The sequence below is a fragment of the Capsella rubella genome, unplaced genomic scaffold (assembly GCF_000375325.1).
Source record: "Capsella rubella cultivar Monte Gargano unplaced genomic scaffold, Caprub1_0 scaffold_5, whole genome shotgun sequence".
In the NCBI taxonomy this organism is placed as follows: domain Eukaryota; kingdom Viridiplantae; phylum Streptophyta; class Magnoliopsida; order Brassicales; family Brassicaceae; genus Capsella; species Capsella rubella.
This window is the reverse complement of record NW_006238919.1, coordinates 5,089,206-5,114,393: the sequence shown is the minus strand read 5'-3', so window position 1 is coordinate 5,114,393 and position 25,188 is coordinate 5,089,206. Positions and strand designations below refer to the sequence as shown.

Here is a 25,188-nt window from a genome sequence, read left to right as displayed (position 1 = left end):
GTTAGAGAGCAACAACAAAGAAACATGAAGAAGAAAACATAGGTAAAGACACATGTTCACAGTCTCATATGCTTTTCTTCTTCCTCTCTCTCTCTGTCTCTGATTCAACTCTCCCTTCCATGTATCACAACAGAAACACCTCACTGAACCCCCAAGAAACAGCTCCACCCTTTGTCTCTCATCAAAATGTCATGAAGACACCTTAAGCCTAGACTAGGTCATGTTCAGCTCTCAGTCCTCGGCTCCAGCCTAGCTACTAGTCCTTTCTTAGGGTTCAGAGCACTGCTCCATGCTCTCTGCACAACGCAATGTGCATGTTCTTTGCACAACGCCATGTGCATGTTCTCTGCACAACGCCATGCGCATGCTCTCAACACTGCGCCCTGCATTATGCCTTGCGGCTACAACTAGCCTCCAATGTGTGACCTTTTGCATACAGCATACATCATACCTGTTTCTTCAACCCTAGTTTCTCTTATATAGTGAAATCCTAGTGCTTATGTTGGTTTACTCTTGCAGCATACACAACTCGGATCCTGTATAGACTACACACTAGTATAGACCCAATTCACTAATTTAGACCAAAGAAGCCCATATGAAGCAAACAAATACAACAATTTCCATTGTACATATCGTAAAAAGCCATCTTAAACAACACAAAACATGGACTTATATACATCAAAAGTTCCTTGAAGAATTAAAACAACTAAGATGATTACATAACTTAATTTTGACAAAGAAAAATGGAGACAGTGAAAAGAAGAAAAAAAAACTATGAAACAACAAAAAATTGTTTCGCTCTTTGCCTCTTCCTAATGAACACACAAAAGAAAGAAATGATTTTTTTTGTTACCAAAAAATATCTCCTTGTTGTTTTAGTTGAGCTAGAGGAAAATATTGTTTCATTCTCTATTTACGCAACATACCATTTTCCTCATGTGTTTGTTTATCTACATATTCCAAAGGCTGTGTTTGCATTGCTGAATCTCCTCAAAGTGTTACTCGTTCTATCCTTCTAACAATCTCCTTCATGTTATTTCTTTCATTAGGGTTACTTGCGATACAAGCAGCCCCAATCCGCAACAATTCCACCATTTGTTGCATTGAATCAGTATTACTTGCTAACTCCGGATCAATAAGCTCTTCTTCTTTATGTTGCGCGATTGAAGATTGTACCCATTCGACTATATCCGTCCCTCCTTTCCCGTTATTTAGGTATTGAGAAGGGAATTTTCCTGTCATGACCTCAAGAAGGATGATTCCGAGGCAATAAACGTCTGATTTTGGGGATATTTGCTGGTTTTGTACGAATTCGGGGGATTTAAACGCGAACAAAGCCTGCGAGGCGTTATTTGGCTGAAGAAGTGGTAGGAAAGCGTAATCGCTAATCAATGGCTCATAGGTTTCACTTAGTAGAACATTGCTTGATTTGAGATTGCCATGTGGGAGATCATACGACGCAAACTCCTCATGTAAAAAGTTCATTCCTCGTGCCACTCCTTGTATGATCTTCAACCTTATTGTCCAAGTTAGCTCTGAATGATAAACCCCACGATCTCCTAAAAAATTCCAAATGATATAAAAATGTGTCACAACAAATATAAAGATGCGCGTCTAAATCAATCAAGAAAAGTTTAAAGATGTAGTAGTACCATGCAAAACATAGAGTAGACTACTTTTAGGCATATATTCAGAGACAACAAGCTTCTCTTCACGACGGTAGTGATAAGCTAGAGGGGTAAGAACGTTAGGATGTCGAAGTTTCCCAAACCGTTGCATCTCAATATCAAATGCATCACGAGCAAGTTTATTCATATCCCTAATCCTCTTCACAACTACAGATAGTCCGTTAGCCATCACTGCCTTATAGGCTGATCCAAGGCTACCATTTCCTAGCACCTCGGCTGCAGCCTTCATAAGATCAGGTAAACCAAAAGAGCCTTTCTCATTGTTGACCATTATAATGTCTCCCATGCTGCCTCCTCCTGGACCACCTCCTCCACCTTTACCGTGCGATGAACCTTTCTTAGAGGAACCATCCGCGTTGCTCCTCTTCTTGCTTGACTCGATAGGCTTCTTTATTGAGTCTGGTACACGGACTTCCACGCTTTCTTGATCGCTTAGATGATCTTTGCCGAGCATTCGAAACTCGGGCTGTCTCTTTTTCTTCAATCTAGTTATAATTGCCACAAGAATCAAGAATAATACAAGAAACAAAATGACCATAAAGATAGCTTTCTTCGTGACATCATTGTTCTCTCCTGTTGATGAAGGTTGCTCCTCACATTTTGTATTTAGAGGTGGTCCGCAAAGCTTTTGATTCCCTTCGAACTTCATTTGTAGATTTTTCCTCTCAGCAATGCTTTTTGGGATCTCTCCTTCTAGGTTATTATTGGAGAGGTCAAGAGATTTTAAAATCTTGTTTCCTTCTGTAAGAGGAGGTATCTCTCCAGAGAACTGGTTGCCTTGCATGTGAAGCTCCTCAAGACCTGAGAGTTGCATCAAAGAAGCAGGGATTTTTCCAGATAATCGATTGTTATCGAGAAAAACTCGCTTGAGCTGTGGGGTTTCCTTGAAGAAATCATCAGAAATCTCACCAGAAAAGCTATTGTTTGAGAGCAATAGTGATTTTAAGCCAGGCAGCTTGTAGAAAAGAGGGAGTGGACCTGAGAGGAGATTGTTGTCAAGCCTGATCGTCCTTAGATTCGGAAGATCTTTTAAATCCTCGACATTGATGGTCCCCGAGAGACCGAGTCGGGTAACGTGAATTCCCGAGACTGTTTGACCCTTTTGGCAATAGATCCCAAACCATTTTCCATTGCATGGATCGGTTCCTGTTCTCCATGAATTCAAATCTCCTTTAGTTATATTCACCGAGCTCTTGAACCGCACGAGCGGTTCAGATTCACTAACGTGTTGCAAAGAAGGGGTGAATGAGATACAAAAGAGGATGAAGCAAATAAATAGAACAGCAGTCATGGGTTAATGAGAAGTAGAGGAGATGATGCTACTCGTGTTGTTGTTTTGGTCTTGCCTAACAATCTAATAACGACGACAATGTTAAAAATTATGATGTATGGAGTTGTTTCTTCGTCTAGGAATGTTGTTTTGATTGGATTTTGTTTATGATTCAACAGCTTGGACATTGTTTTTGAGCATCTGCGAGGAAAGAGAGACATATTTTCTTGTCTTTGAGGGGGGTTAGCTTGTAAAGTTTAGGCTTCCACTTTCCAAAAATAGATTTTTTTTTATTTTACTAAATTAAAGATTGTTTATTTTCTTTTTATTATAATGAATTGAGAGCTCAGAGACTTTCTTGGAGAATTTCTTATGACCATGGTTTTTTTTAAGGTTTTGACCACAATTATCGGGGATTTTTTTTGTTGTGTGCGTACGTCAAGTAATACTTTAAATATAAATTATCTTTATTGTTATTGATGTTTTTAATACAAGTTGTAGATTTCACATAATCATATGAGTTTGCTAGAAAACATAAATGGAAATGTTATTTTTTCTTTGCTACATTCTTAATTTTAGTTTAATTTGAATTAATTAGATTTATTTTCTATAAAAACTAAAGAAAAGAAAAGAAAGCATGAATAAGACATTACGATCATACTGAACTTAATTACTAAATAGATTTTTTTTTTTCACATATTACTACCTTTCACACTCTTTCTAATCTTAGAACATCATTGCTATTTTAAAAATCCAAATATCCATTTTTATGCTGATGAAGATAGTTGATGAATGTTATTTTTACAAGTGAATACATTTACACTTTAACAAATTTTAGTGTCTAATTCATTCTGTTATCATCTCTTCATAAATATTATTTTTCCAACAAAATATTATTCTTCAAGATTCCTAATATATTTAATATAATTATAGAGGTTTTACAACGTTCAAGCTGGTCATTCAAACATTCCAATCCAGCATTTGTAAACATTCCAAATCCACCAAATCCTCGGGTAAATTATTTACATATTAGATTTCTAAATACAAGATATTCTGATAATAATCTAATGCAAAAAAAACCCATAACCTAATGTCATATAACACTCGCATATTACCACCAAGCTACGTTTACATGTTCATCGATTAGTGTAAAAAAATTGTATATATCTTATATAATAAATTAAGGTTTTCTCTAAACACATGCTTTAAGAAGTTGGTAAGTGACACTCCTCATTTTGACATATGTCATTTTTTTTGGTCAACAATAGTAAGATTAACTCAAAAAAACCAATTGTCGGGACATTTGTACGTTTACATACTTTACTGGATGAGGATTGGTACGAACCTTGCATGCCAGAGAGTACGCTTTTACATTCAAATTTCTTGGTATAAGAGAGAAAGAAAAAGTTGAAATTTTTTTCCTATCAGCTGCGATATCATCTAGGTAAACAGAGAACGTTGGCCACTCGGAGGGCGAAGACACCATTTTCACCATGTCTGAATAGTTGGTAAAAAACACCACGTCTCAGTGGTCATGGCCAATCATGCATCTCATCACACCAAAGCTTCTATTTCTGAATGGAGTGGAGAAAAACTTTGTCGGAGATTTGACGATCCCATTGTAGAAGAATCCTCGTCTTGCTGTATGATAAAATGCTCAAGAAGCACATCCAAACGCCAAAATTTTTTTGACAATCAATTAAATATCTTAGTTGTAAAGACAGATCCACATGGGACATGTTACTCAAAGCTGGTCTCAGGAATTGGGAGGGTGTCTAAGGGTCCGTCCAAACAGAGATGGTATCCCCCGATCCAACCCGTTTAATAAGCCCTCCAATAACCCGTGTTAGCCCTGAGACCATCTATCCGAGATCCGTGATCTGATCCGAGATCCGTTGCGATCCGCTCCGAAAAACCAGATATCCGGATAGGACAGAGCCGGATCTGGATAGTGAAATAACGGATCCGGCCGGATACGAATAGTGGAAAATTTTAGCTCGGATATCCGGATCCGACATTTTTAATATTTTAATAATACTTTTAATAATATTTATTATTATTTATATTATATAAAAATGTTTATGAGTAAAATTTATTCCCCCATTTTTTTCTTTTTATCATTGATTTTATAACTAGGGATCAAACTAAAATAATTTGAGAAGCATAATATAATATTTGTTTTATGTTTGTTGTACCATATAGTTTTATAGTTTTAAAATGTCACTAAAAATCACATAAAAATATAAAAAACTCCACGGTTTCTTTGCATTTTCCTAAATCCACAAGGGAAGATCAAGTACTAGATTATTTAAAAACAACATGGTCATACAAATGGTAAACTCTTAGTTTTGAAAAATTAGGGAAAAGATTTGATACTTTAACAAGTTTGTGTCTTTATGTTTACAATTAATTTGTACATGCAGCTTGAGGTTGAAGATTCATACCTTTTATGCAGACAAGATAACATGTGTGGTAAAGTTACCCTTTCTAACGATGTGTGGAACATCAAAACAATGATTTCTATTTTGCAGAGTCCTTGTATTTGCTTAGTCAGATTGAAAAATTAAAAATTAAAATATTAATCCAAAATTCTTTTTAGTTTATTTCTCACATCTACCCAACATATGATTCTAGAAACCAGCAAAAAGAGACAGTTTCCTATCTCAACTTATATATGTTACCATCATGTACTAGATGATTAGAAGATAAGGAGAGGTTTATGAGCTGCCTCCTTGCGAGGCGATTTTTTAGCAAAGTCCAATAAACCATATGAAAATTAACTTATCCACAAAAACCTTAAGAAGTTTGTTTCGAGAGAAAACGACCTCCTCTCAATTCAAGTTTTGTCTACTGAGAGTATACACCGAAATAAGGGTTAGTTAAATTTGTATACTCATGAGACTAAAGAATTAAGAGCAAAGGCATCGATTATGACTGGTTTTGTTCCCAAAAAAAAAAAGGTTTAATTCTTTTTTTTTTAGATTTTAAAAAAAAACAAAAACAAAAAGGTAACAAATTGCGGGCCGCCACGTGTCAGTGAGGCCCGCGAATAGAGAAAAGCAAGGCAAAGGACCGTCCCGTTTCTACGTACGTCCTTCAAATTTTTTTTTTAATTTAATTTTGAGAAAAGAAATAGGTGGGACTTTGGCTATGTATGCTGATGTACATGGTCTAAGAGCATGATTATCGGCGTATTCAGCCATGGTCCCAACCTTTTTCATGATTTAATTTAAATCTAAAAGTCTCAATAACCGAAGAAACGTTCGTAAAAACGGGACAATTGAAGCTGGTCCTTCGGCCTACGTGTCATGGGCTTATTGGTCGTGAGTTAAGTGGGTATAGAATTTTTTTTGGGGTTGATCGTTTTCTTTTCTCCTCTTCTTCTCTCTCTCTCGACTCTCTCGACTGCGACCAAAGGCGAGTGAAGAACCGATTTAAATAGACCTCGGCTTTCCGGCGAAAGAAAGGTTCAATCATCAGCTCCGTCCTCTTCTCCGTCTTATTTATCTTCTGGGCAAAGCAGAACCCTAAGCGTCGCCGGAAAGCAAACCCTAATCGGTAAGAATAGTAAATCCGAAAAGAAAATTTGGGGGTTTTTATTTATTATGGTTGATCTTCTTTGTAGAGGTGATTTTTAAAGAGTTAAAAATGAATTTATTTGTTCTTCTTTGTATGCCAAAAGAGTTACCCTAAAAATCCTTGGCAGAGAGAAAGAGAGACCAACGACCAAGAAGATGATTATCCCTGTTCGTTGCTTCACTTGTGGAAAGGTAAGTTTTTTTTTTTTTTTTTTTTTTTGAATGAATGTAAAATTTATTCAACCAAAAAACCTTTGTTTTTACATTATATGCAACTGTAAATTGAGAAAATTTGAAAGATTTGAACTGAAAGCATTAACTAAAATTGATTAATATCTTGATGCTAACCAAACTCGGAAAACGTCTCCGATATTGAAGCTTCGTTGAGGGGGTGAGAGTGCATAAACGATTTCGTATGACTTGATCAATCATTTTTGTGAGCTGGCCTGAAGGCTTTGGGGCCTCACCGTGGCGCCTACCATTCCGCTCACGCCAAAGCGAATGAAGAGTGGATTGAAAATCGTACCTAATGATGAAGCAGACGTTTGGTTGAAGAAAGCTACCTGACATGAGGGAGAGAACATCCCCATAGTTTGTTGTGTATCGCGCTTGCAATAATCTTCCCGTTAGATTCCTCCAAATGACTGAGGAGTAAGGGCAGGAGAAAAACAAGTGGTCTCTAGTTTCCCAAGGATCGTTACAAAGCACACAACGTGAAGAACCTCCGCCGCTCCATGCCGACATTCTGTCACCAGTGGTTAGGCGATTGAGAGTGGCCAGCCACGTGATGAATGCATATTTAGGAGTAGAATTAGAAAACCAAACTCCCTTAGACCATTCGTCGAAATCTCTTGTCGATATTTACCCCCCAGATCACGCCAAAGAGCAACATCATTAGCCGTACCCAGTTGTCCATTACGAAACTGGTCCAACTCAACCTCGACCTGATTTAAAAACCCCACACGATGATGACGTCTCCGGTGACGAAGTGCCTCAGCTACGGTAGCAGAATGACTGATCCCAAGATCGATGAAACCACGATCTCCAAGAGTCGTGTGTAAGGTCCCAAGGGAGCACCAATTATCAAACCAGAAAGATGTTTTGAGGCCATTTCTGACTTCCATTCTGCAAAATTCCCTAGCTTGGGGCCTGTATTTAAGGAGTTTTCTCCACATCCAGGATCCCGACTTCGTTTTTTTCCCCAAAGGTAAGTTTTTTCCCCTTCGCTATGGTCTTATTTTAGGGGGTTTTACTTCTTCTCTTTAGGGTTTTTGTTACTCTAAATTTGGCTCTCTCTAGCTTGTCCGATTTTACTGGCTGGGTCGAGATTAGATTATTCTTTATAGAGTAATGAAAGAAAAGTATTGAGCTTTACTAAGAAGCTTTCATTTTGTGATTTGCTTAGGTGATTGGAAACAAATGGGATCAGTATCTTGATCTCCTCCAGCTTGACTACACTGAAGGGTAAGCTTCACTTCTTCCTCTATTCATTCCTACTTTGTGTTTGTGTGTGTGTGAAAAGAGTGTAATTTATTTGAGTTTTCTAGGCGGATCATTTGTGAATTTTGAGATTAGTTAGCACCACTTCTCTAATTGAATAACTAAGAGATTTGTTGTTGAAGGAGTTACCTTATCATAATCCTCTGTTTATGTTTAAATGTCTTCGTTAAAAGAGACTGTGTCCTGCCTGTTATATAATCTCTATGTGCCTATCCAGATTTTGGCATCCAACCAGTAGTTTAGTTAGAAGTAGAAAGTAAAACTTGATGTCTTTTGATTAGTCTTGTGCCCATCTTCATGATTATTATAGGAGTAATCTTATTTTCTATGAATAATAGAGTACTTTGTTTGAACATTAGTATTTAAGTTATTCTAAATGTATTAATTTTCAGTAAATTATAATGTAATTCGGAGAAAAAAAAACTGAAAAACATTATACGTACAAGTACAACAACAGTAATCACATAATAATCACAACATGCTGTATCTTTAACTTTAACCATCAATCATACACGATAGTACGTACTTTAGAGAATGGTTTTATACGTGAAGTATGTGATTAGTTAACACCACTTACGCTGTTATGCAAATCAATCAAGGATTAATGGTTTTAAAGGCTTTAGAGAATGATCTGCTGTTTATGTGTTTACTAAAAGAGACTATTGTGCCTTTCTTGTTTAGTTTGTAGATTCTGTCTCGACCATTTATAAGTTTGAATGAAGACTCGATGACTTATGATTCTTTTTTTCCATCCCTGGTGTCTTGATATTCAATCCGTGTTGGTTTTGCATTTCTTCTGGCTTCATAGTTTTTTCTTGAGAGCACATTCTTTGTTTAGGCTCTTTTTTTTTTGTTTGTTTAAGCTCCTCATTAGGTATGAAGTTACAACATCCTTTTTATTTTGCAGGGACGCACTTGATGCACTCCAACTAGTCAGATACTGCTGCAGGCGTATGCTAATGACTCATGTTGATCTGATTGAGAAGCTTCTCAACTATAACAGTACACTCTCCAAACTTTATCATATCTTGTGTCTCTTTTGACTCAGACGCTATTGTGTTCTTCGATTTATTTACTGGTACCCACAAACCTTTTCTTGCAGCTCTGGAAAAATCAGACAACAGTTAGAAGCGGATGCAAATTTGGTGGAAGAGTTTTCCTCTTTAGAGGGTTATATATCAATATATATATATATATCAAGATAATGAAGATTAATTTCCAAAATTCTAAGAATGTCTATCAATAAAATGTTGGTAAAATCTTTCTATGCTTATGTAAAATGTTTTTAATGTCTTTATTGTATGTTTACAAGCTTAATCCTTGTTTGTAACTTTGTAATTTTAATATGTTTAATATTAATCCAATATTTATTATGTTTTTCCTTTTGTAATTCAAATTAAATAATTATTTAAAAAACAAAATATATGATATTTATAATGGTGGGACAAAAAACCAAAATACACCAATGCTCAACCTTCAAAATAAATCAATTGTCCTACATGTAAAATATACATTAAAAAATTAGTGGGACAAACCAATGGGACCTGCAATGCCCATGGTCTAAGACTATATACATGGTTTTTATATAATTAGTTATCTCTCCCCAATTTATATAATTGGAAAATAATGTCCTTCTACTTGAAAACAAATTTATTTACCGCTATAATAAAATAAATGTCGATGTTTTATTTAGTTATTGGATTAACTTCAAATATTATTTACATTATATGATAAATATACATTTATCGTGTTAACTTCAAATACTATTCGTTTGCTAACTTGATTATTTTGATAAATAATCAAATAAAAGATATATACATGATTATCAACTATTATAATAAAACTAGAAAATGTTTATAAGATTTTCATAACTAAATATATAAAAAATTATAATATATAAACTGTTTCCCATAAAATTGTCTCATCATCTATCTTCCACATTTTCACATTTTGTCAAATACAAAACATCTAAATATGTGTTCTAGTGAACCAATTAACAAAATATTACATTTGCTATTCATATTTTATAATCGTTCATATAAGATTTGAATTAACTCGGTAATTTGATTGTTAACCAACTTGAATCCCAACAAAAAGTAAAATAATCACAACCGCATGAATCTAAACACCGTCGTTGTGCTTTAGTCTTTGTGTTTTCTTGGATGTCATCTCAATTATGACCATCATATACGAAATCTTCACAGTCGGTATTATCATCACCACCACCATGGATAAAACCATCGCTAACACTACACCTCTTTTCTTTCCAATCATCACCACATTGGAAATATCATCATCCACATCATCGTTTTGTTTATAATTTTCCCATCATTTCTTCACTATTTCTTACTTTTGCTATTTTTTACATCATATATTATTTATTAAATTGTATGTATAGTTATCTGATAAGTTTATGTATTATTATTAATTATTTTTTTATTTGAATTACCATGATAACATATTTTATGTATCTATAAGTTTATGTTTATTGTGCTAACTCAGTTATCAGCTAACTAAAGACTCCAAGGCTAAAGTTTTCCAAAAAAAGCATGCCAAATTATGAAAAAGAATGCCATAGAGTTAATTAAAACTTCTTTTGTGTGTATACAGTGTTATTTCCCCCGAAATAATATAAGAAATTGTAATTAAAAAAAAAATTTCTAATTATATATATGATTGAAGAGATGACTTTTTTTTTAGAGTGACAAAAGTGTGGTTATATTAAAAAATGCTTTAAATTTGATGTTAGCATTCCATCATGAACAACCCCAATCTACATACATTTTTGAAGTACATTTTGTGATAAAATTATTTTATGCAATTGATTTCCCAAAAACCCAATGTCTTTAACACTATTTATCTCAAATCATTATGGTTAATTCTATAAATATGTATTATAGTTCGGTTCAAAATTAAAATTTACAACCCAAAATCACAAAACGAATCCTCATTTATTCTTATCTTAATCAAAATTAAAAACAATATTACTATATATCAAAGATATGTTAATATTTCAGTTGTCACCAAAAAAATAAAAACCAATAAAATTTTGATTATGGATATTTCCACATCTTCATAAAAATATGGACTTGCAATATACCACACGGTAAATCTTAGTATGAAAACATAAACTTAACAGAAAGAAAAAATCGATCCTCCAAATACAATTAAAGAGTACCTTTGAGCCTTGTCACGAGCAAGTGTTTCGAATACTATAATTAGTGAATGACTTTTGAACAAATTTTTCATTCTAGTGTGTTTCTTTCAAGCCAAATTATGTAGATGACAGTTTCAATTCAAAGGTAGTGAATGGTAACAATGAAAAAGCGGTTTTCATCAGTTTTTTAAACAAAACCGTACTTTGACACCAATCACATTATTTTTGAACAATTTGCGTTTTTGTAAAAAAAAAAGAAAATCATCAATTTGCGTTTTTCCCGCATGTACCGCAGTTCAACCGCACCGCACTATCAAATCATTTGTCCCGCACAACCAAATCCGCTGTTACCATTCGAACCCAAAGTACATAATCTTTTTTTTTTTTCCAAAAAAAAAAAAAAAAAAAAAAGTACATAATCTAAACAAAAGTGTGTATGCCACGTGGCAGTTGTTAAAAAATAAAAAAAAAAACAAAAAAAACCAGGAAACTTCTTCAGCACTAAATCAAAAAAAAAAAAAACTCGAAAGCAAAACAATTTCACAAACACGTAGCGTAGATCAATCGAGAGAGAGAGAGAGCACTAAAACTATGAAGAGAAGCTCGATTCAGGTCGTATCTCTTGACGAACAAGACGAAGAAGATGATGATTTCTTACTAGAACTCGCCGCAATTGAAGCTGAAGCGGCGGCGAAACGCCCTAGGGTTTCTACACCGGAGGGACCATACATGGCGGCTTTAAAAGGAAGCAAAAGCGAGCAATGGCAGCTAAGTCCGTTAAATCCCGAATCTAAATCACGCGGTGTCGCTGTTTCCACCGGCGGCGATTTTCAAAGAGGCGTCGCCGGTGAACTGGATTTTCCGGAGAAGAGTTGTCCCTGTGGAGTAGGTCTTTGTTTGGTTCTTACTTCAAATACACAGAAGAATCCAGGTCGCAAATTCTACAAGTGTCCCAATAGAGAGGTTTGTTTTTTCTTTGCTTCCTAAGTGTTTGATTAAATGCCTGTGAGAAAATAATGTTACAATGTTTCATCACTAGGAGAACGGAGGTTGTGGGTTTTTCCAGTGGTGTGATGCGGTTCAGTCTTCTGGAACTAGTCATAGTTATGGAAACAATAATGATTCTAAGTTCCCGGATCATCAATGTCCATGTGGTGCTGGTTTGTGCCGTGTTCTTACTGCTAAAACAGGGGAAAACGTTGGCCGTCAGTTTTATCGCTGTCCTGTTTTTGAGGTATGTTTATCAATTTGTTCCATGGTTGGTTGTGGTATTATCTATTATCAGCTTAGCCATGACTTTGCAATCTTTTGTACGTTTTTTGATTTGTGCTTCTGGATTGTGGGTTAGTGAGGCCTTTCTCTATGTTTCTGATATAGCTCTGGTACTAGTTCTGTCTGATATGTGCTGAGTCTTGTTTTTTTTTTTTCACTTTATGTTATCTCTGGTTGCAATGATAACCAGTATACTCGATTACAAGTATACTGATAAATGTATGTGCACTTCAAGAGTTTATTAGATAAGCTGAAATGGTGATCAGGGGTTTATTAGATCAAGAGTTTGAAACATAAAATTATTGGTTCGCTGTCTTTCTGGTAGAGCTCTGATACTGGTTCTCTCTTATAAGTGCTGCCTCTTGTTTTTCACTCTATGTTATCTCTGGTTGCAAACTTGAAATGATAACCAAGTTTTTTCGGTTTCAAGTATACTGATAAATTTATGTGCACTTCAAGAGTTTATTCGATAAACTGAAATGGTGATCCGAAGCTTTATTTTTCCTTGTTTGAAACACAAATGTTTGCAAATTGAAAGTCAGTTCATAGGTTCTTTCCGTACATTTAGTGCCAAGAACCATCTCTGGAATAAGTGACACAATTGAATTCCCAATGTATATTTTGCAGAATAAGTGAACAATTGAATTACAAATCTATATTTTGAACGATGGTTGATGTAGTATGTTGCATAGCTCTGAGTGTATGTTCATTTTTTCATGGCTTACTTTTAATGGCAGGGGTCTTGTGGTTTCTTCAAATGGTGCAATGATGATTCAGTCAGTGCCTCTACGACATATAGTGTTACCAATAACAGCAACATATGTGAATCGGATACCAGAGGATATCAAACTGCAAAAACGGGCACACCCTGCTATAAATGTGGAAAAGAAGGACACTGGGCAAGAGACTGCACTGTTCAGTCTGGCAATCCATTGCCCGAAACGGGGCAACTAAAGTCTACATCTGCAACTGGAGATTGCTATAAATGCGGAAAGCAAGGTCACTGGGCGAGAGACTGCACTGTTCAGTCTGGCAATCTGTTGCCTGAAACGGGGCAACTAAAGTCTACATCTGCAACTGGAGATTGCTATAAATGCGGAAAGCAAGGGCATTGGGCGAGAGACTGCACTGCTCAATCTGGTAATCCGACGTATGAACCAGGGCAAGGGAAGTCCTCCTCTTCAAGTGTAGAATGTTACAAATGCGGGAAGCATGGACATTGGGCGAGAGACTGCACCGGTCAGTCTGGTAATCAACAGTTTCAATCAGGCCAAGTAAAGTCCACATCTCCATCCGCAGCTGGAGATTGTTACAAATGCGGAAAGCCAGGCCACTGGGCGAGAGACTGCACCGGTCAATCTGGGAATCAACAGTTTCAGTCAGGACAAGCAAAGTCCACAACCTCAGCTAGAGATTGTTACAAATGTGGGAAACCAGGACATTGGGCAAGAGATTGCACCAATGCTGCTTAAACCATAAATACTCCAGGAAAAGACAGAGGCAGTACTAGGTCAGGCTTTCTCGTGCTCATCTGTCTTATACAAATCTTTAGGTCTCTTTTATTATAGTTAACCACAACATTGTCATGTCTAATGGACCATCGTTTTTGCTCTGTCTTCAATCTTATAAATCTTTGTTTTTGTTTTCCTAACTTTTTTATTAAAAGCTTTGGAGTTAAATAAATAAATACTGATCTGTTAAATCATAATGGGCCGTTATACACATGTTTTTGGTTGAAATGTCATCCTCTAAATGTTATATCAATAAAAATAAGGTCTCATAAATTCATAAATTCATAATTATCGAATAATAATAATGTTTTTTTACAATATGTAAGAAGTAAGATATTTTTTCCGAGTTTACTTGACGCCATGTTTCTTTTTCTTTATTGGTCAAAATGAAAAAAAAAAGAATTATGTATTAAATAAAACAAAGTGTGTAAAATAAGAATTTTTCAGTATATCATAAAAACTGAAAATTGCAAGAAAATAAATTTGCTTTCCCCTACAACACGTAAGAAAAGGGACAGAGAAGATTTAAGTTGTTAGAATAAATCGGTAGATTCCAGATTTAGCATATGTAACGCTTACTCATATCCATTTCGCTTTATCTTATCATGTTCTGATTTTTTTCCATTTATGGCTAACCAAACAAATCAAAACATCATTTCTTTTTCTTCAGAATCAAAACTATAGATTGGTCGATTTAAGATTGTGCAATGCCCACTTTGCTTCAAACAGCTCCAATGTCTGTGTCTGAATCCTCCTCCGCTTCATCCCGGTCTTCTTTGGTTTTCGCTTACTACGTTACTGGCCATGGCTTTGGTCATGCCACTCGTGTTGTCGAGGTTAGAGTTCTTGATATTATTTGCCTGAGATCATAAGTCATAGCATTCTTGATCCCTTAAAATTTATCTTTCTCTTTGTTATGTAATGGCCTAAGGTGGTTCGGCATCTGATATCGTCTGGACATCAAGTTCATGTTGTCTCTGCTGCTCCAGAGTTTGTTTTTACCATGGAGGTTCACTCACCCAATCTCTTTATCCGGAAGGTAATTAGTAATTTCATAGAAATATTTGTTCTGAGTTTCATTCTGATACATCCAAAGATGATCTTTCATTTAAGAAAAAAAAAAATGTATGGAGGTGGTGTTAGGTACTGTTGGATAGTGGATCTGTACAAGCTGATGCTTTAACCGTAGATCGTCGTGCTTCCTTGGAGAAGGTCTCTTTCAGTCATCTCTCTTAGATGTTTCATCTTTCTCATTTAGACCATTGGGGGACTAGCTGAATCAATCCTTTTCGTCAAATTTGCAGTATTGCGAGATTGCAGTTGAACCTCGAGACTCTATTTTAGACACTGAGGTTGAGTGGCTAAAGTCTATCAAAGCCAACCTTGTGGTACTTCAGAAATTCATTCAATATAATGTTGTATAGATCTTGAGTGTGTTGGTCTTATATTAGATAAGAAAATATTGGTCCCATCAGGTCTCAGATGTTGTCCCGATCGCTTGTCGTGCTGCAGCAGATGCCGGAATCCGCTCTGTTTGCGTCACCAACTTCAGGTCAGTGAAATTGCTAGGCTGATTTACTGGTAGAATGGCTAGGTATTTTATGGTACATTAGATACATATCAAGAAAATTAGTTTTCTCATAACTTTAAATTGTGATCATTGCAGTTGGGACTTCATATATGCAGAATATGTGATGGCAGCGGGACACCATCACCGATCCATTGTTTGGCAGGTAACCTCTTTTAATGATACAATAAGCTTAAAATCTGTTTTTCTCTATTCATCGATAATAATTTCTGCAGATAGCTGAGGATTATTCGCACTGCGAGTTTCTTATACGCCTCCCTGGATACTGTCCTAGTAAGTTATACATATATTTTCCAGTAATGTATCAGTATAACATACCAAAACAAAACCAATCTTGTTCTTATACAGTGCCTGCTTTCCATGATGTTATTGATATTCCCCTTGTTGTGAGGCCATTGCATAAATCTAGACAAGAGGTTGGTTTCCATCAGTGTTCTTGAAAAAAGACATGTCTTTTGTCAGTTTTAACCGAGTTCATTCACGTGTCAGGTGAGGAAAGAGCTTGGAGTTCCAGACAATGTTAAACTACTCATCTTTAACTTTGGTGGGCAAGTAAGCAAATTCTCTAGTAGCTTTTAATCTCAATTTTCAAATTTGAGTTCTTTGTTTACAATATATTGCTGTTGTGATTTGCAGCCCACTGGTTGGACACTGAAGGAGGAATATCTACCAGCTGGTTGGTTATGCCTGGTAATATCGAGATTCCATTATGTCGTTCTGGTATTGTTGATTGATTTTTAAACAAGATAAAAAAATGATAACGTCATATATAGGTTTGTGGAGCATCTGCTAAACAGGACCTTCCCCCAAATTTCATAGCACTTCCAAAAGATGTTTATACGCCTGATGTGATTGCTGCTTCAGACTGCATGCTAGGTATTTATGAGTCTTTTACTATAACATTGTGCTGATTATCTTAATTCATGGCTAATAATGGCGAGAAACTTCAGGAAAAATTGGATATGGAACTGTGAGTGAAGCACTTGCATACAAGTTACGGTTCATATTTGTGCGAAGGGATTACTTCAATGAAGAACCATTCTTGAGAAAGATGCTTGAGGTTATAATATACACAGTCTGCATGTATGTTTTGTTTATATATTTCCATTCTCTTGAAAATTCTTCTTTCTTGCATTAAAGTACTACCAAGGTGGAGTTGAAATGATCAGAAGAGATCTTCTGGCTGGATGTTGGGCGCCCTATCTCGAGCGTGCAGTTACATTGAAACCATGTTACGATGGAGGCATTGATGGGGGTGAGGTAGACTGTGCAAACTCTTCATATTAGCAGACCATTCCTTTTTGTACTGTAATATGATAGTAGCTCAATTTTTCCTCTTGATGATGTCATTGCTCCTGGTTGTTTCTAAATTCAGGTGGCAGCTAAAATACTGAAGGACACAGCAATGGGGAAGAAGCGTTCCAAACTCAATGTTAGTGATACAAGCAAGAAAATGTTATCGAGACTTTAGATTCTTATAGATGAAAATCATATTAGTTTGTGATTCATTTGTAACACTAATCAGTATCCACCTTGATAATGTAGCTTAGCGGGGCGAGGAGACTAAGGGATGCAATAATATTAGGCTTCCAGCTACAAAGAGCTCCAGGAAGAGATCTTTCAGTTCCCGAATGGTATCAAGTCGCTGGAAACGAAGCTGGGATTCATTCGGTTGATCAGACGCAGAAGTCTTCCAAGTGTGTTTCCTTGTGGATTTGTAATTTTTGAAATGTTACTTAATTGGTGGATTGACTCACCTTTTATGTGTTTTATTAACAGGTTTGTAGAAGGCTTTGAAATTCTTCATGGAGATCACCTTGGCCTTTCTGATACAATTGGTTTCTTGGATAGTTTGGCAACATTAGCTAAAATAGGAGGCCATCATCAAGAAAGAGAGCATTTGGCTGCTGCCGCACTTTTCAACTGGGAGGTTTGTTCCATAATAGGATTATTGAAGTTTGTGTGTTTATAGAGACTGATAGTGTGTGTTGCCATTCAGGAAGATATTGTTGTTGCGAGAGCACCCGGTAGACTTGATGTAATGGGAGGCATTGCTGATTACTCTGGAAGTCTTGTCTTGCTGGTTAGTTCCATCTTCAAGATTGATCTTTTATTGGCATTAATTATGCATCTTGTAACAGAAGAGTGTTTTCTGTTATTGGTTAGATGCCTACGAGAGAGGCATGTCATGCCGCTGTGCAGAGGAATCATCCTAGTAAACAGAAACTCTGGAAGCATGCTGAAGCACGACATCATTTAAGAGACACTCCCATACTTGAAATTGTATGTTCTTCTTTATACTCTCTAACTCAACATTGTTTTTCTCTATAACGTTTTTTGAACTTTCAGGTTTCATTTGGATCTGAACTGAGCAACAGAGGGCCAACTTTTGATATGGACTTGTCTGATTTTATGGAAGAGGATGGGAAACCAATATCCTATGAGAAATCCTGCCATTACTTTTCCCGAGATCCGTCTCAGAAGTTGGTTCATCTCTTTCTCCCCATTTTCAGATACGTTATCATAAAGTTATGAGATATTATAACATTGAGTCCCTTTTCTAGGTGGGCGGCATATGTTGCAGGTACAATTTTGGTACTAATGAGGGAGATGGGTGTTCGATTTGAAGACAGCATAAGCATACTGGTAAGAAATTTTTTTTTAACTTCATGAACTGCGTTGTATCTAACTCAGCTACATACACGTTTTCAGGTTTCTTCAACAGTTCCTGAAGGCAAAGGAGTATCTTCCTCTGCTTCAGTTGAAGTTGCTACCATGTCTGCTGTCGCTGCTGCTCATGGTTAGTACAATTTGTCCGCAACAACTAATTAGGGAGTAGATGATTCATTGAGCTGAATGTGCAGGGCTTGAAATATCTCCGCGAGATGTGGCTTTGCTTTGCCAAAAGGTGGAGAATTATGTTGTTGGAGCACCTTGTGGAGTGATGGATCAGATGGCTTCTGCTTGTGGAGAAGCTAACAAGCTTCTTGCTATGATCTGTCAGGTACTCTCTCTCTTCATTTCCTTCAAAAAGATGATTCTTCTTATAAGACTAATAACCGGGTTCCTACTTGCTGCAGCCAGCTGAGATACTAGGCCTTGTTGAAATACCATCTCACATTCGATTTTGGGGAATCGATTCTGGAATACGACACAGGTGCTGTATACATTCTTTGTTTAGAAAATGCAAGTGAGAGTTTTACATTTTATTCTTAACACATTCGATACGCTGCAGCGTTGGTGGTTCAGACTATGGTTCTGTGAGGATAGGAGCTTTTATTGGTAAGACAATGATAAAATCTTTTGCATCTTCTTTTACTAAATCCAACTCAGAAGAGGCTGAAGAGGAGAGCTCAGAGTTGATTGAATCCGATGCTTCGTTGGATTACTTATGCAACCTTTCACCTCATAGGTACTATAAATACCTCTATGTATATAACATCCTGTGTTACACAATTTGACCATATTCAATATTTTGCAGATTTCAAGCTCTCTACGCAAGTAAGCTCCCACAGTCCATCACTGGAGAAGAATTCATCGAAAAGTATAATGATCACGGGGATTCTGTCACAACCATTGACAGAAAAGGTACATACGACATAATGGCCCCAACGAGACATCCAATTTATGAGAATTTCCGTGTCCAGGTGAACGAATCTAATTGTATATATAAATTCATTTTGATGATGTTAACTTACAGCTAATCTAATTGTAGCTTAGAAGAATGATCACTCTCTCTCTTTCTCTCAGGCTTTCAAAGCATTGTTGACAGCAACTCCCTCAGAAGAACAGGTCATAGGTCTTGGGGAGCTTATGTACCAGGTAAATCAATATTTTTACAAAGCAAACGCGGTTCTTGTGATCGAGTTTCCGCTACTAAGTTAACCGTTAATCACATTGCTTACTTGGCAGTGCCACGATAGCTACAGCGCGTGTGGAATTGGCTCTGATGGAACAGACAGATTAGTGAAATTAGTGCAGAATATGGAGAATTTGAAAAGCTCTAAAACCGGGAACGGGACTCTCTACGGGGCCAAAATCACTGGAGGTGGCAGCGGTGGTACGGTTTGCGTTATTGGAAAAAGTAGTTTGAGAAGCAGTGAACAGATTCTTCAGGTCAAAAGAATCAAAACTTTGATTGATCACATGATTCTTTGAGATAGAACCAAAACGTTAACTAAAGATGTGTTCTCATGAATTTGCAGATTCAGAGAAAGTACAAAGAAGCAACAGGGTTTATGCCTTATGTGTTTGAAGGTTCATCTCCAGGAGCTGGCAAGTTTGGATATTTGAAGATACGCAAGAACTCTGCTCCTACTTCTTCTACTTAATTTCTAAAACTTAAGAGGCAATTATGTATGTCACTAAGTAATTATGTGAACTAAAAAAAAAGAAGCCAAAAAGACGAATTCTTGCATCCATTTTGCTATACACGAAATTATATGGCAAATTAAATTTTAATTGTGTTTAACTAATTTTCTAGAGGATTCATATTTACTATGCATTTGTTAAATTTTCTATGTAAGCAATTAAAATATCTAAAGAAATATTATTAACATTTTAAATAAATAAACTAAAAATAAGTTTAGGTATAAAATATGAATTTCTTAATATTAATTGTGTTCAACTATGTAATTTAATTTTTTCTAGAGGATTCATTTACTATGCATTTGTTAATTTTTTTTTTTTGTAAACCGCATTTGTTAAATTTTCTATGTACGCAAATAAAAGATACATTTTTTAAATATTCATTTTGTTAAATTTCAATAAATTCTACCCACTAAAAATTATACCCAAAATGTAAAATAGTCAACCCAAACCTTAGAAAAAAATCCTAGAAAATTATTGAAAATATTATAATTGTAATAATTAGTAAAAATTTTATAAATTTACGGAGTGTATGCTATTATGGAGAACGACAAAAATCAATCCAAACTCTCCACCGAACGCGTTTTCCTACCCAAACTCGAGTACCATGTATTTTACAACTCAAACCGGTTAAAAATCAAATAATCAACCTAAACCATATCAAATTTGGTCAATTTTAACCTCTGTTCAAACGGTATTAATTTGGCTTTTAACGATGATGAGTCAACCAACCTGTGGCGCATAGGTGGAAACGATATCTATTAAACGACATTGTTTTGTTCAGTTTTGAATGATTTTGGGAGAATAGAGAAAACTGAACAAAATGACGCCGTTTACCAAATCTCGTTGGCACGTATGCACCACGGGTCGGCTGACTCGACACCATTAAAAGCCAAGTTAACACCATTTGACGAGAGGTTAAAATCGACCAAATGTGATATGGTTTAGGTTGATTATTTAAATTTTTTACCAATTTAGGTTGTAAAATACAGGGTATTCGAGTCGGGTAGGAAAACATATTTGATGAAGAGTTTAGGTCGACTTTTACCATTTTCCCGTGCTATTATTGTCCATAAAACATATTTTGGTGTTATTTGAGGGTATTTCTCTTTAATAAATTCAAAAATGATTTTTTAGAATAAAAATATAGTTTTGGTATAAAATATGAAATATTTAATATATATATTTTTTTTTTAACAAACCAATAAACTAATCACTTTGTGAGAAAATGTGATGCTTTTGCTAATTTTCTTTTTTTCAAAATAATTGGTAGTAATTTTTCAAAGATATCAAATTGGCCCAAACCCCAAAAGAAATAGAAAAATTAGTTTATTCCAAATCAGAAATCGGAATTGAAAAACTTATAAATCCCTCTCCTCTCTCTCGATTCTCAATTTATTCAGAATTCTCACGTTTGTAGGGTTTCCCAAATCCTCCGTAACTAATTTTTCAATTCCGATCAACGAGAGAGAGATCAATGACTACTCTCGACTCTGACGTTCCTATGACCCCCGCCGGCGAAGCCTCTAGCAGCACCGTTCCGTCAAAGAAATCGAAACGCTTTGAAATCAAGAAGTGGAGCGCCGTCTCTCTTTGGGCTTGGGGTATGAATTAACGAATCAAACCCTAATTCTTCTCAGATACGTCTCGCTTTTTTTGCTTCTACTTAGGGTTTTTTGTTTGATTCGCTCTTGTTTGATTTCGCAGATATCGTTGTTGATAACTGTGCAATCTGTAGGAATCACATCATGGATCTGTGTAAGCTATTGAGATATGGTTTTTTTAATCAGTCTTGATGGATACTTTTATGCTTAGTTCTTTGTTATGGTTTTGGTGATTGTTTAGGTATTGAATGTCAAGCTAATCAGGCTAGTGCTACCAGCGAAGAATGTACTGTTGCTTGGGGTAAGTTTCTTCAGTTCTTTCTGTAGTTATATTGAATGCTGAATCTGTTTGAATCCAGATTTTGGTTGTAGCTTTGTATATTTGTAAAACCCACTTACTCTGTATCTTTGTGTTACTTATCTTTGTGTTACTTATCTTTGTGTTTGCAGTGAGCACTTCAGTAGTTTAGTTGAATAGGTTTGTTAACAGTGACTAGTATAGAAGAGAGGCAAGTTTTTGTTTCTGAATAGAGTTAGGTTAGCTTTTGTCTGCTACTTGGTTTCATTTGTGGTTGTTCTCTCATTCTCTGTTTAATCTGCTGGTTGAATGTTTTGACTTTTTAGTTGTTTCATATTTGGTAGTGCTTCATCTACTTGGTAGTGCTTCATCCAGTTTGTAGTGCTTTATCCAGTTTGTAGTCCTTACCTTTTTTGAATGTGATGAGAATGTATTTACTTAAAAACATGGAACTTTGTGCTGTCATTGTTACATTCCTCATGAGTATTTATGAGTTGGTGCTTGTGCGAAATTTGTTATTATATGGTCAACATAGGAAAGATTAGCAGACAAGAACTTTTTTGTATGCTCTTGGTTCTCTGATGAGAACGGTTTTGGATCAATTACATTCTGTATATGTTTCTCCATTTCAAGCTTGAAACTGAGACTGATAGTTTCTTTATCCTCATTACCTCTGTATCACTTCTTTATAGTAGAACTAACTTTTAGCCCATTGCTGAGTTAAATTACTGTGGAAGATAACATATATCAACTAGATATATTTCTGCAAATTGTTGCTGTTTTTGCATTAGGTAATAGCAGGAGTTATCTTGGTTATGATGTGTCTCATGTCTCTGGATTTATAGTGTTAGCCATGTTGGATTGAGTCATCATATACCCACAGTTGGTCAATATATGCTTATACATGAAAAGTCGACATCTCTAGGTTTAACGTCTAATATCGTGACATTGTTTGACTTGTAGGTGTCTGCAACCATGCCTTTCACTTCCACTGTATCAGCAGATGGCTCAAGACTCGTCAAGTGTGTCCATTGGGTATGTTTTTTTTCTCTCTAATCTACAAGCTCATCTTACTCGTCAGTATCCTCTTTCTCATTGTTTTTTCTTCTTGCTCGGTTTTTAACAGATAACAGCGAGTGGGAATTCCAGAAATATGGTCACTAAAGCTACAGCTCGCATCACTGGTTTCCTTTGTTGCCGTATATGATTCTCTATGACTTGCAGTTTTCTCTTAAATTTGCCTGAATCTGTTGAGATGTCTTTGAACAATTGTGTGCTCAATGAAACCTTTGTTGTTAAAAGACCATCTCCGACCCAAACTAAGTTTCAATTATTAAATACATTAACTCCATTCTTTTGGCTACAAGTTTGATCTCTTTTTGGCGACTCTTCATGATTCTCCTGCTACTGCGACATATAGAGTAACAGAATTAGCTTGCAATTCTAAATTGACTAATCTGATTAACTTAGAAAGCCAAAGATAAGTTTTTCAACTTTTGGTATACTGTATATGAAAATCTTAGAAAAAATTAGAAATTAGTTGTTAACGTGTTCATTCATACAGATTCCTGTGAGTCTAAATTAGCCCCGGACATTTGGATATAGAGATATAAAATTCGAGCGGGTATTTTATAATATCGGATTAGATTCCGATTGGATGCTCTCGGGGTCGATTAATTTTGGATATATCTGAAACCCGATCTTGGTGCCAAATATCCAAAGATTTTGATGATTTTTATCCGAAATTGATAGCAATATCCGAAATTTTTGATCTTATCCGGAATACTCTAACATTCATAATTTTACCAAAAAAAATATTCAACACACATCTATACTATATAAAAGCTGAGGCTATAAGTTTTTGAAGGTGTCCACGTATGATTTTAAACAACCAATAATAATTAGACATCTCATTAGTTAACAATTTTGAAATTACGATAATTTCTTTATTAAGTTTTTTTAGTAAAAAGGAAAATAATAAGATATATGGTCATAAAGATATATTATAAAATATGGAAATATTTCTAAATTTAATATTTCATTTTCATAATAAATAAATAATATAAAAATAATCAAAATGAAAATTCGTTTAATTTTTGTTAAATTTAAAAACGAAAATACTGAGTTTTTTAAAATTAAATTACCTAATAATTTATTTTGAATATTGTGGTTGAGTAAATTTCTATTTTAAAAATTAAAATCAAGTTGGATAGTTATGGTGATTATCCCTAACAATTCAACTATAAATATAGAGTCTCGGCCTCTAAATTAGTACTTGGTTCTATTAGTTTCGTAGTTGTGACTTTTTTTTAAAAAATCTTTTTTTTTTGGTGTAGTTCATATTTTGAGAATATGATTTTCTTTGTATTTGCGTTTTTCCGAATAATTTCTATCATTCGAGTTGCTTATCACCCATTTATGAGTTTGTAATTCTATTCGAAGTTATAATTGTGTTTTAGTGTTGTATTATTTTTGCCGTGTTTTGATTGTTAATTGCAATTCTAATTTTTAATGGTTTATGTAAGGAGTATTGTTTATATTGAGATCTTCGATGGGGAAAGGTTTTTTAATGAAGGAATTGGAGATGATGCTAGGAAGATATATTTATTTGTTTGTTTGTTTGTTTATTATTTATTGATATCTTGGTTAGTTAGTTTGTCTTTTGTTTATGAAATTTGATATGAGAATTCTAGAAACATAAAACTAATTTACGTTAGAAAGGCATCTAACTTCGAGTTTAGGAGTTTAGATGGACAGCGTTGTTTCGAGTAGTTAATTCATTAATCTTCAATCAAAAAAAATAAATGATATAAAACTAATCAAAATATATAATTGAAGTTTTATTAATTTTAAAAACGAAAATACTGATTTTTTTTTGTTTATTTCTTATGTTAAAATATTTCAAAATTTATTGTGAATATTGTGTTTGAGTAAAGCTTTCTATTTTTAAAAAGTAAAATTAAGTTGGATAATTATGACTATTAGCCCTAAAAATTCAACTATAAATATAGAGTCTTGACCTCTACATAATTATATGGTTACATTAGTTTCGTATTTTTATTTTTTGCTGTTGGTGTTGCTCATATTTTTGATAATATGATTTTCTTTGTATTTTGCGTTTTTCGAATTGTTTGCATGATTTGAATTGCTTATCATTTGTTTATGTTATTTATTCCATTCGAGATTATAATTGTGTTTTTAATAGTGTTGTATTATTTTTCTGTGTTTTAATTGTTTAGTGTAATTCTAACTTTTATTTTTATTTTTTATGGTTTATGTAATAGGAGTATTGTCTATATTGGGATCTCTGATCGGGAAATTCTTAAAATATAGTAATTGGAGATTATGTTAGGT

General features: G+C 35.0%; 5 protein-coding genes across 6 annotated transcripts; 4 read left to right on the top strand and 1 right to left on the bottom strand.

Moving 5' to 3' along the window:
* Positions 1-799: 799 nt before the first annotated feature.
* Positions 800-2,979, bottom strand: LOC17885510 (pollen receptor-like kinase 3). The gene is made up of 2 exons (XM_006292533.2): positions 1,653-2,979; positions 800-1,559 (listed from the first exon to the last, which is right to left on the bottom strand). The coding sequence occupies exons 1-2, from the start codon at positions 2,977-2,979 to the stop codon at positions 991-993; spliced, it is 1,896 nt and encodes a 631-aa protein (XP_006292595.1). The 3' UTR covers positions 800-990.
* Positions 2,980-6,640: 3,661 nt separating this feature from the next.
* Positions 6,641-9,414, top strand: LOC17887137 (DNA-directed RNA polymerases II, IV and V subunit 10). Its single transcript, XM_006292218.2, has 4 exons — positions 6,641-6,728; positions 7,942-8,000; positions 8,944-9,038; positions 9,139-9,414. Exons 1-4 carry the CDS (start codon positions 6,693-6,695, stop codon positions 9,162-9,164), a joined length of 216 nt encoding a protein of 71 aa, XP_006292280.1. The 5' UTR covers positions 6,641-6,692; the 3' UTR covers positions 9,165-9,414.
* A 2,303-nt stretch (positions 9,415-11,717) lies between these two features.
* Positions 11,718-14,732, top strand: LOC17887518 (cold shock protein 1). 2 transcript variants are annotated; one of them, XM_023782644.1, is made up of 4 exons: positions 11,718-12,156; positions 12,233-12,427; positions 13,203-13,975; positions 14,647-14,732. In XM_023782644.1, exons 1-3 carry the CDS (start codon positions 11,785-11,787, stop codon positions 13,935-13,937), a joined length of 1,302 nt encoding a protein of 433 aa, XP_023638412.1. In that variant the 5' UTR covers positions 11,718-11,784; the 3' UTR covers positions 13,938-13,975; positions 14,647-14,732. The 2 variants fall into 2 exon arrangements, with proteins under 2 accessions (XP_023638412.1, XP_006292441.1); XM_006292379.2 differs by lacking the exon at positions 14,647-14,732 and having other exon boundaries at positions 13,203-14,112.
* LOC17885147 (L-arabinokinase) lies at positions 13,908-20,042 on the top strand. Its single transcript, XM_006293173.2, has 29 exons — positions 13,908-13,975; positions 14,647-14,812; positions 14,908-15,015; positions 15,120-15,188; positions 15,281-15,364; positions 15,452-15,528; positions 15,643-15,709; positions 15,780-15,837; positions 15,913-15,980; positions 16,054-16,116; positions 16,201-16,254; positions 16,338-16,440; positions 16,515-16,624; positions 16,705-16,824; positions 16,940-16,996; positions 17,110-17,261; positions 17,344-17,494; positions 17,564-17,647; positions 17,731-17,847; positions 17,914-18,047; positions 18,129-18,210; positions 18,277-18,364; positions 18,429-18,568; positions 18,645-18,721; positions 18,800-18,976; positions 19,046-19,211; positions 19,315-19,386; positions 19,477-19,680; positions 19,770-20,042. The coding sequence occupies exons 2-29, from the start codon at positions 14,684-14,686 to the stop codon at positions 19,893-19,895; spliced, it is 2,937 nt and encodes a 978-aa protein (XP_006293235.2). The 5' UTR covers positions 13,908-13,975; positions 14,647-14,683; the 3' UTR covers positions 19,896-20,042.
* Positions 20,043-21,304: 1,262 nt separating this feature from the next.
* Positions 21,305-23,197, top strand: LOC17886885 (RING-box protein 1a). The gene is made up of 5 exons (XM_006292011.2): positions 21,305-21,536; positions 21,640-21,690; positions 21,778-21,837; positions 22,798-22,869; positions 22,961-23,197. The coding sequence occupies exons 1-5, from the start codon at positions 21,410-21,412 to the stop codon at positions 22,996-22,998; spliced, it is 348 nt and encodes a 115-aa protein (XP_006292073.1). The 5' UTR covers positions 21,305-21,409; the 3' UTR covers positions 22,999-23,197.
* The last annotated feature ends 1,991 nt before the right edge of the window (positions 23,198-25,188 follow it).

What these genes read in the sequence shown, in the direction of transcription:
- LOC17885510 (XM_006292533.2), bottom strand. Translation starts at nt 2,979, where the DNA reads ATGACTGCTGTTCTATTTATTTGCTTCATCCTCTTTTGTATCTCATTC. An exon ending in TCTACTCTATGTTTTGCATG is followed by an intron (nt 1,560 to 1,652) that starts GTACTACTACAT and finishes GGAATTTTTTAG; the next exon opens with GAGATCGTGGGGTTTATCAT.
- LOC17887137 (XM_006292218.2), top strand. Translation starts at nt 6,693, where the DNA reads ATGATTATCCCTGTTCGTTGCTTCACTTGTGGAAAG. An exon ending in CAGCTTGACTACACTGAAGG is followed by an intron (nt 8,001 to 8,943) that starts GTAAGCTTCACT and finishes TTTATTTTGCAG; the next exon opens with GGACGCACTTGATGCACTCC. An exon ending in GAAGCTTCTCAACTATAACA is followed by an intron (nt 9,039 to 9,138) that starts GTACACTCTCCA and finishes CTTTTCTTGCAG; the next exon opens with CTCTGGAAAAATCAGACAAC.
- LOC17887518 (XM_023782644.1), top strand. Translation starts at nt 11,785, where the DNA reads ATGAAGAGAAGCTCGATTCAGGTCGTATCTCTTGACGAACAAGACGAA. An exon ending in ACAAGTGTCCCAATAGAGAG is followed by an intron (nt 12,157 to 12,232) that starts GTTTGTTTTTTC and finishes TTTCATCACTAG; the next exon opens with GAGAACGGAGGTTGTGGGTT. An exon ending in ATCGCTGTCCTGTTTTTGAG is followed by an intron (nt 12,428 to 13,202) that starts GTATGTTTATCA and finishes TTTTAATGGCAG; the next exon opens with GGGTCTTGTGGTTTCTTCAA.
- LOC17885147 (XM_006293173.2), top strand. Translation starts at nt 14,684, where the DNA reads ATGCCCACTTTGCTTCAAACAGCTCCAATGTCTGTGTCTGAATCCTCC. An exon ending in TCTTGAGAAAGATGCTTGAG is followed by an intron (nt 16,625 to 16,704) that starts GTTATAATATAC and finishes CTTGCATTAAAG; the next exon opens with TACTACCAAGGTGGAGTTGA. An exon ending in ATGAGAATTTCCGTGTCCAG is followed by an intron (nt 19,212 to 19,314) that starts GTGAACGAATCT and finishes TCTTTCTCTCAG; the next exon opens with GCTTTCAAAGCATTGTTGAC.
- LOC17886885 (XM_006292011.2), top strand. Translation starts at nt 21,410, where the DNA reads ATGACTACTCTCGACTCTGACGTTCCTATGACCCCCGCCGGCGAAGCC. An exon ending in GAATCACATCATGGATCTGT is followed by an intron (nt 21,691 to 21,777) that starts GTAAGCTATTGA and finishes GTGATTGTTTAG; the next exon opens with GTATTGAATGTCAAGCTAAT. An exon ending in AGAATGTACTGTTGCTTGGG is followed by an intron (nt 21,838 to 22,797) that starts GTAAGTTTCTTC and finishes TTTGACTTGTAG; the next exon opens with GTGTCTGCAACCATGCCTTT.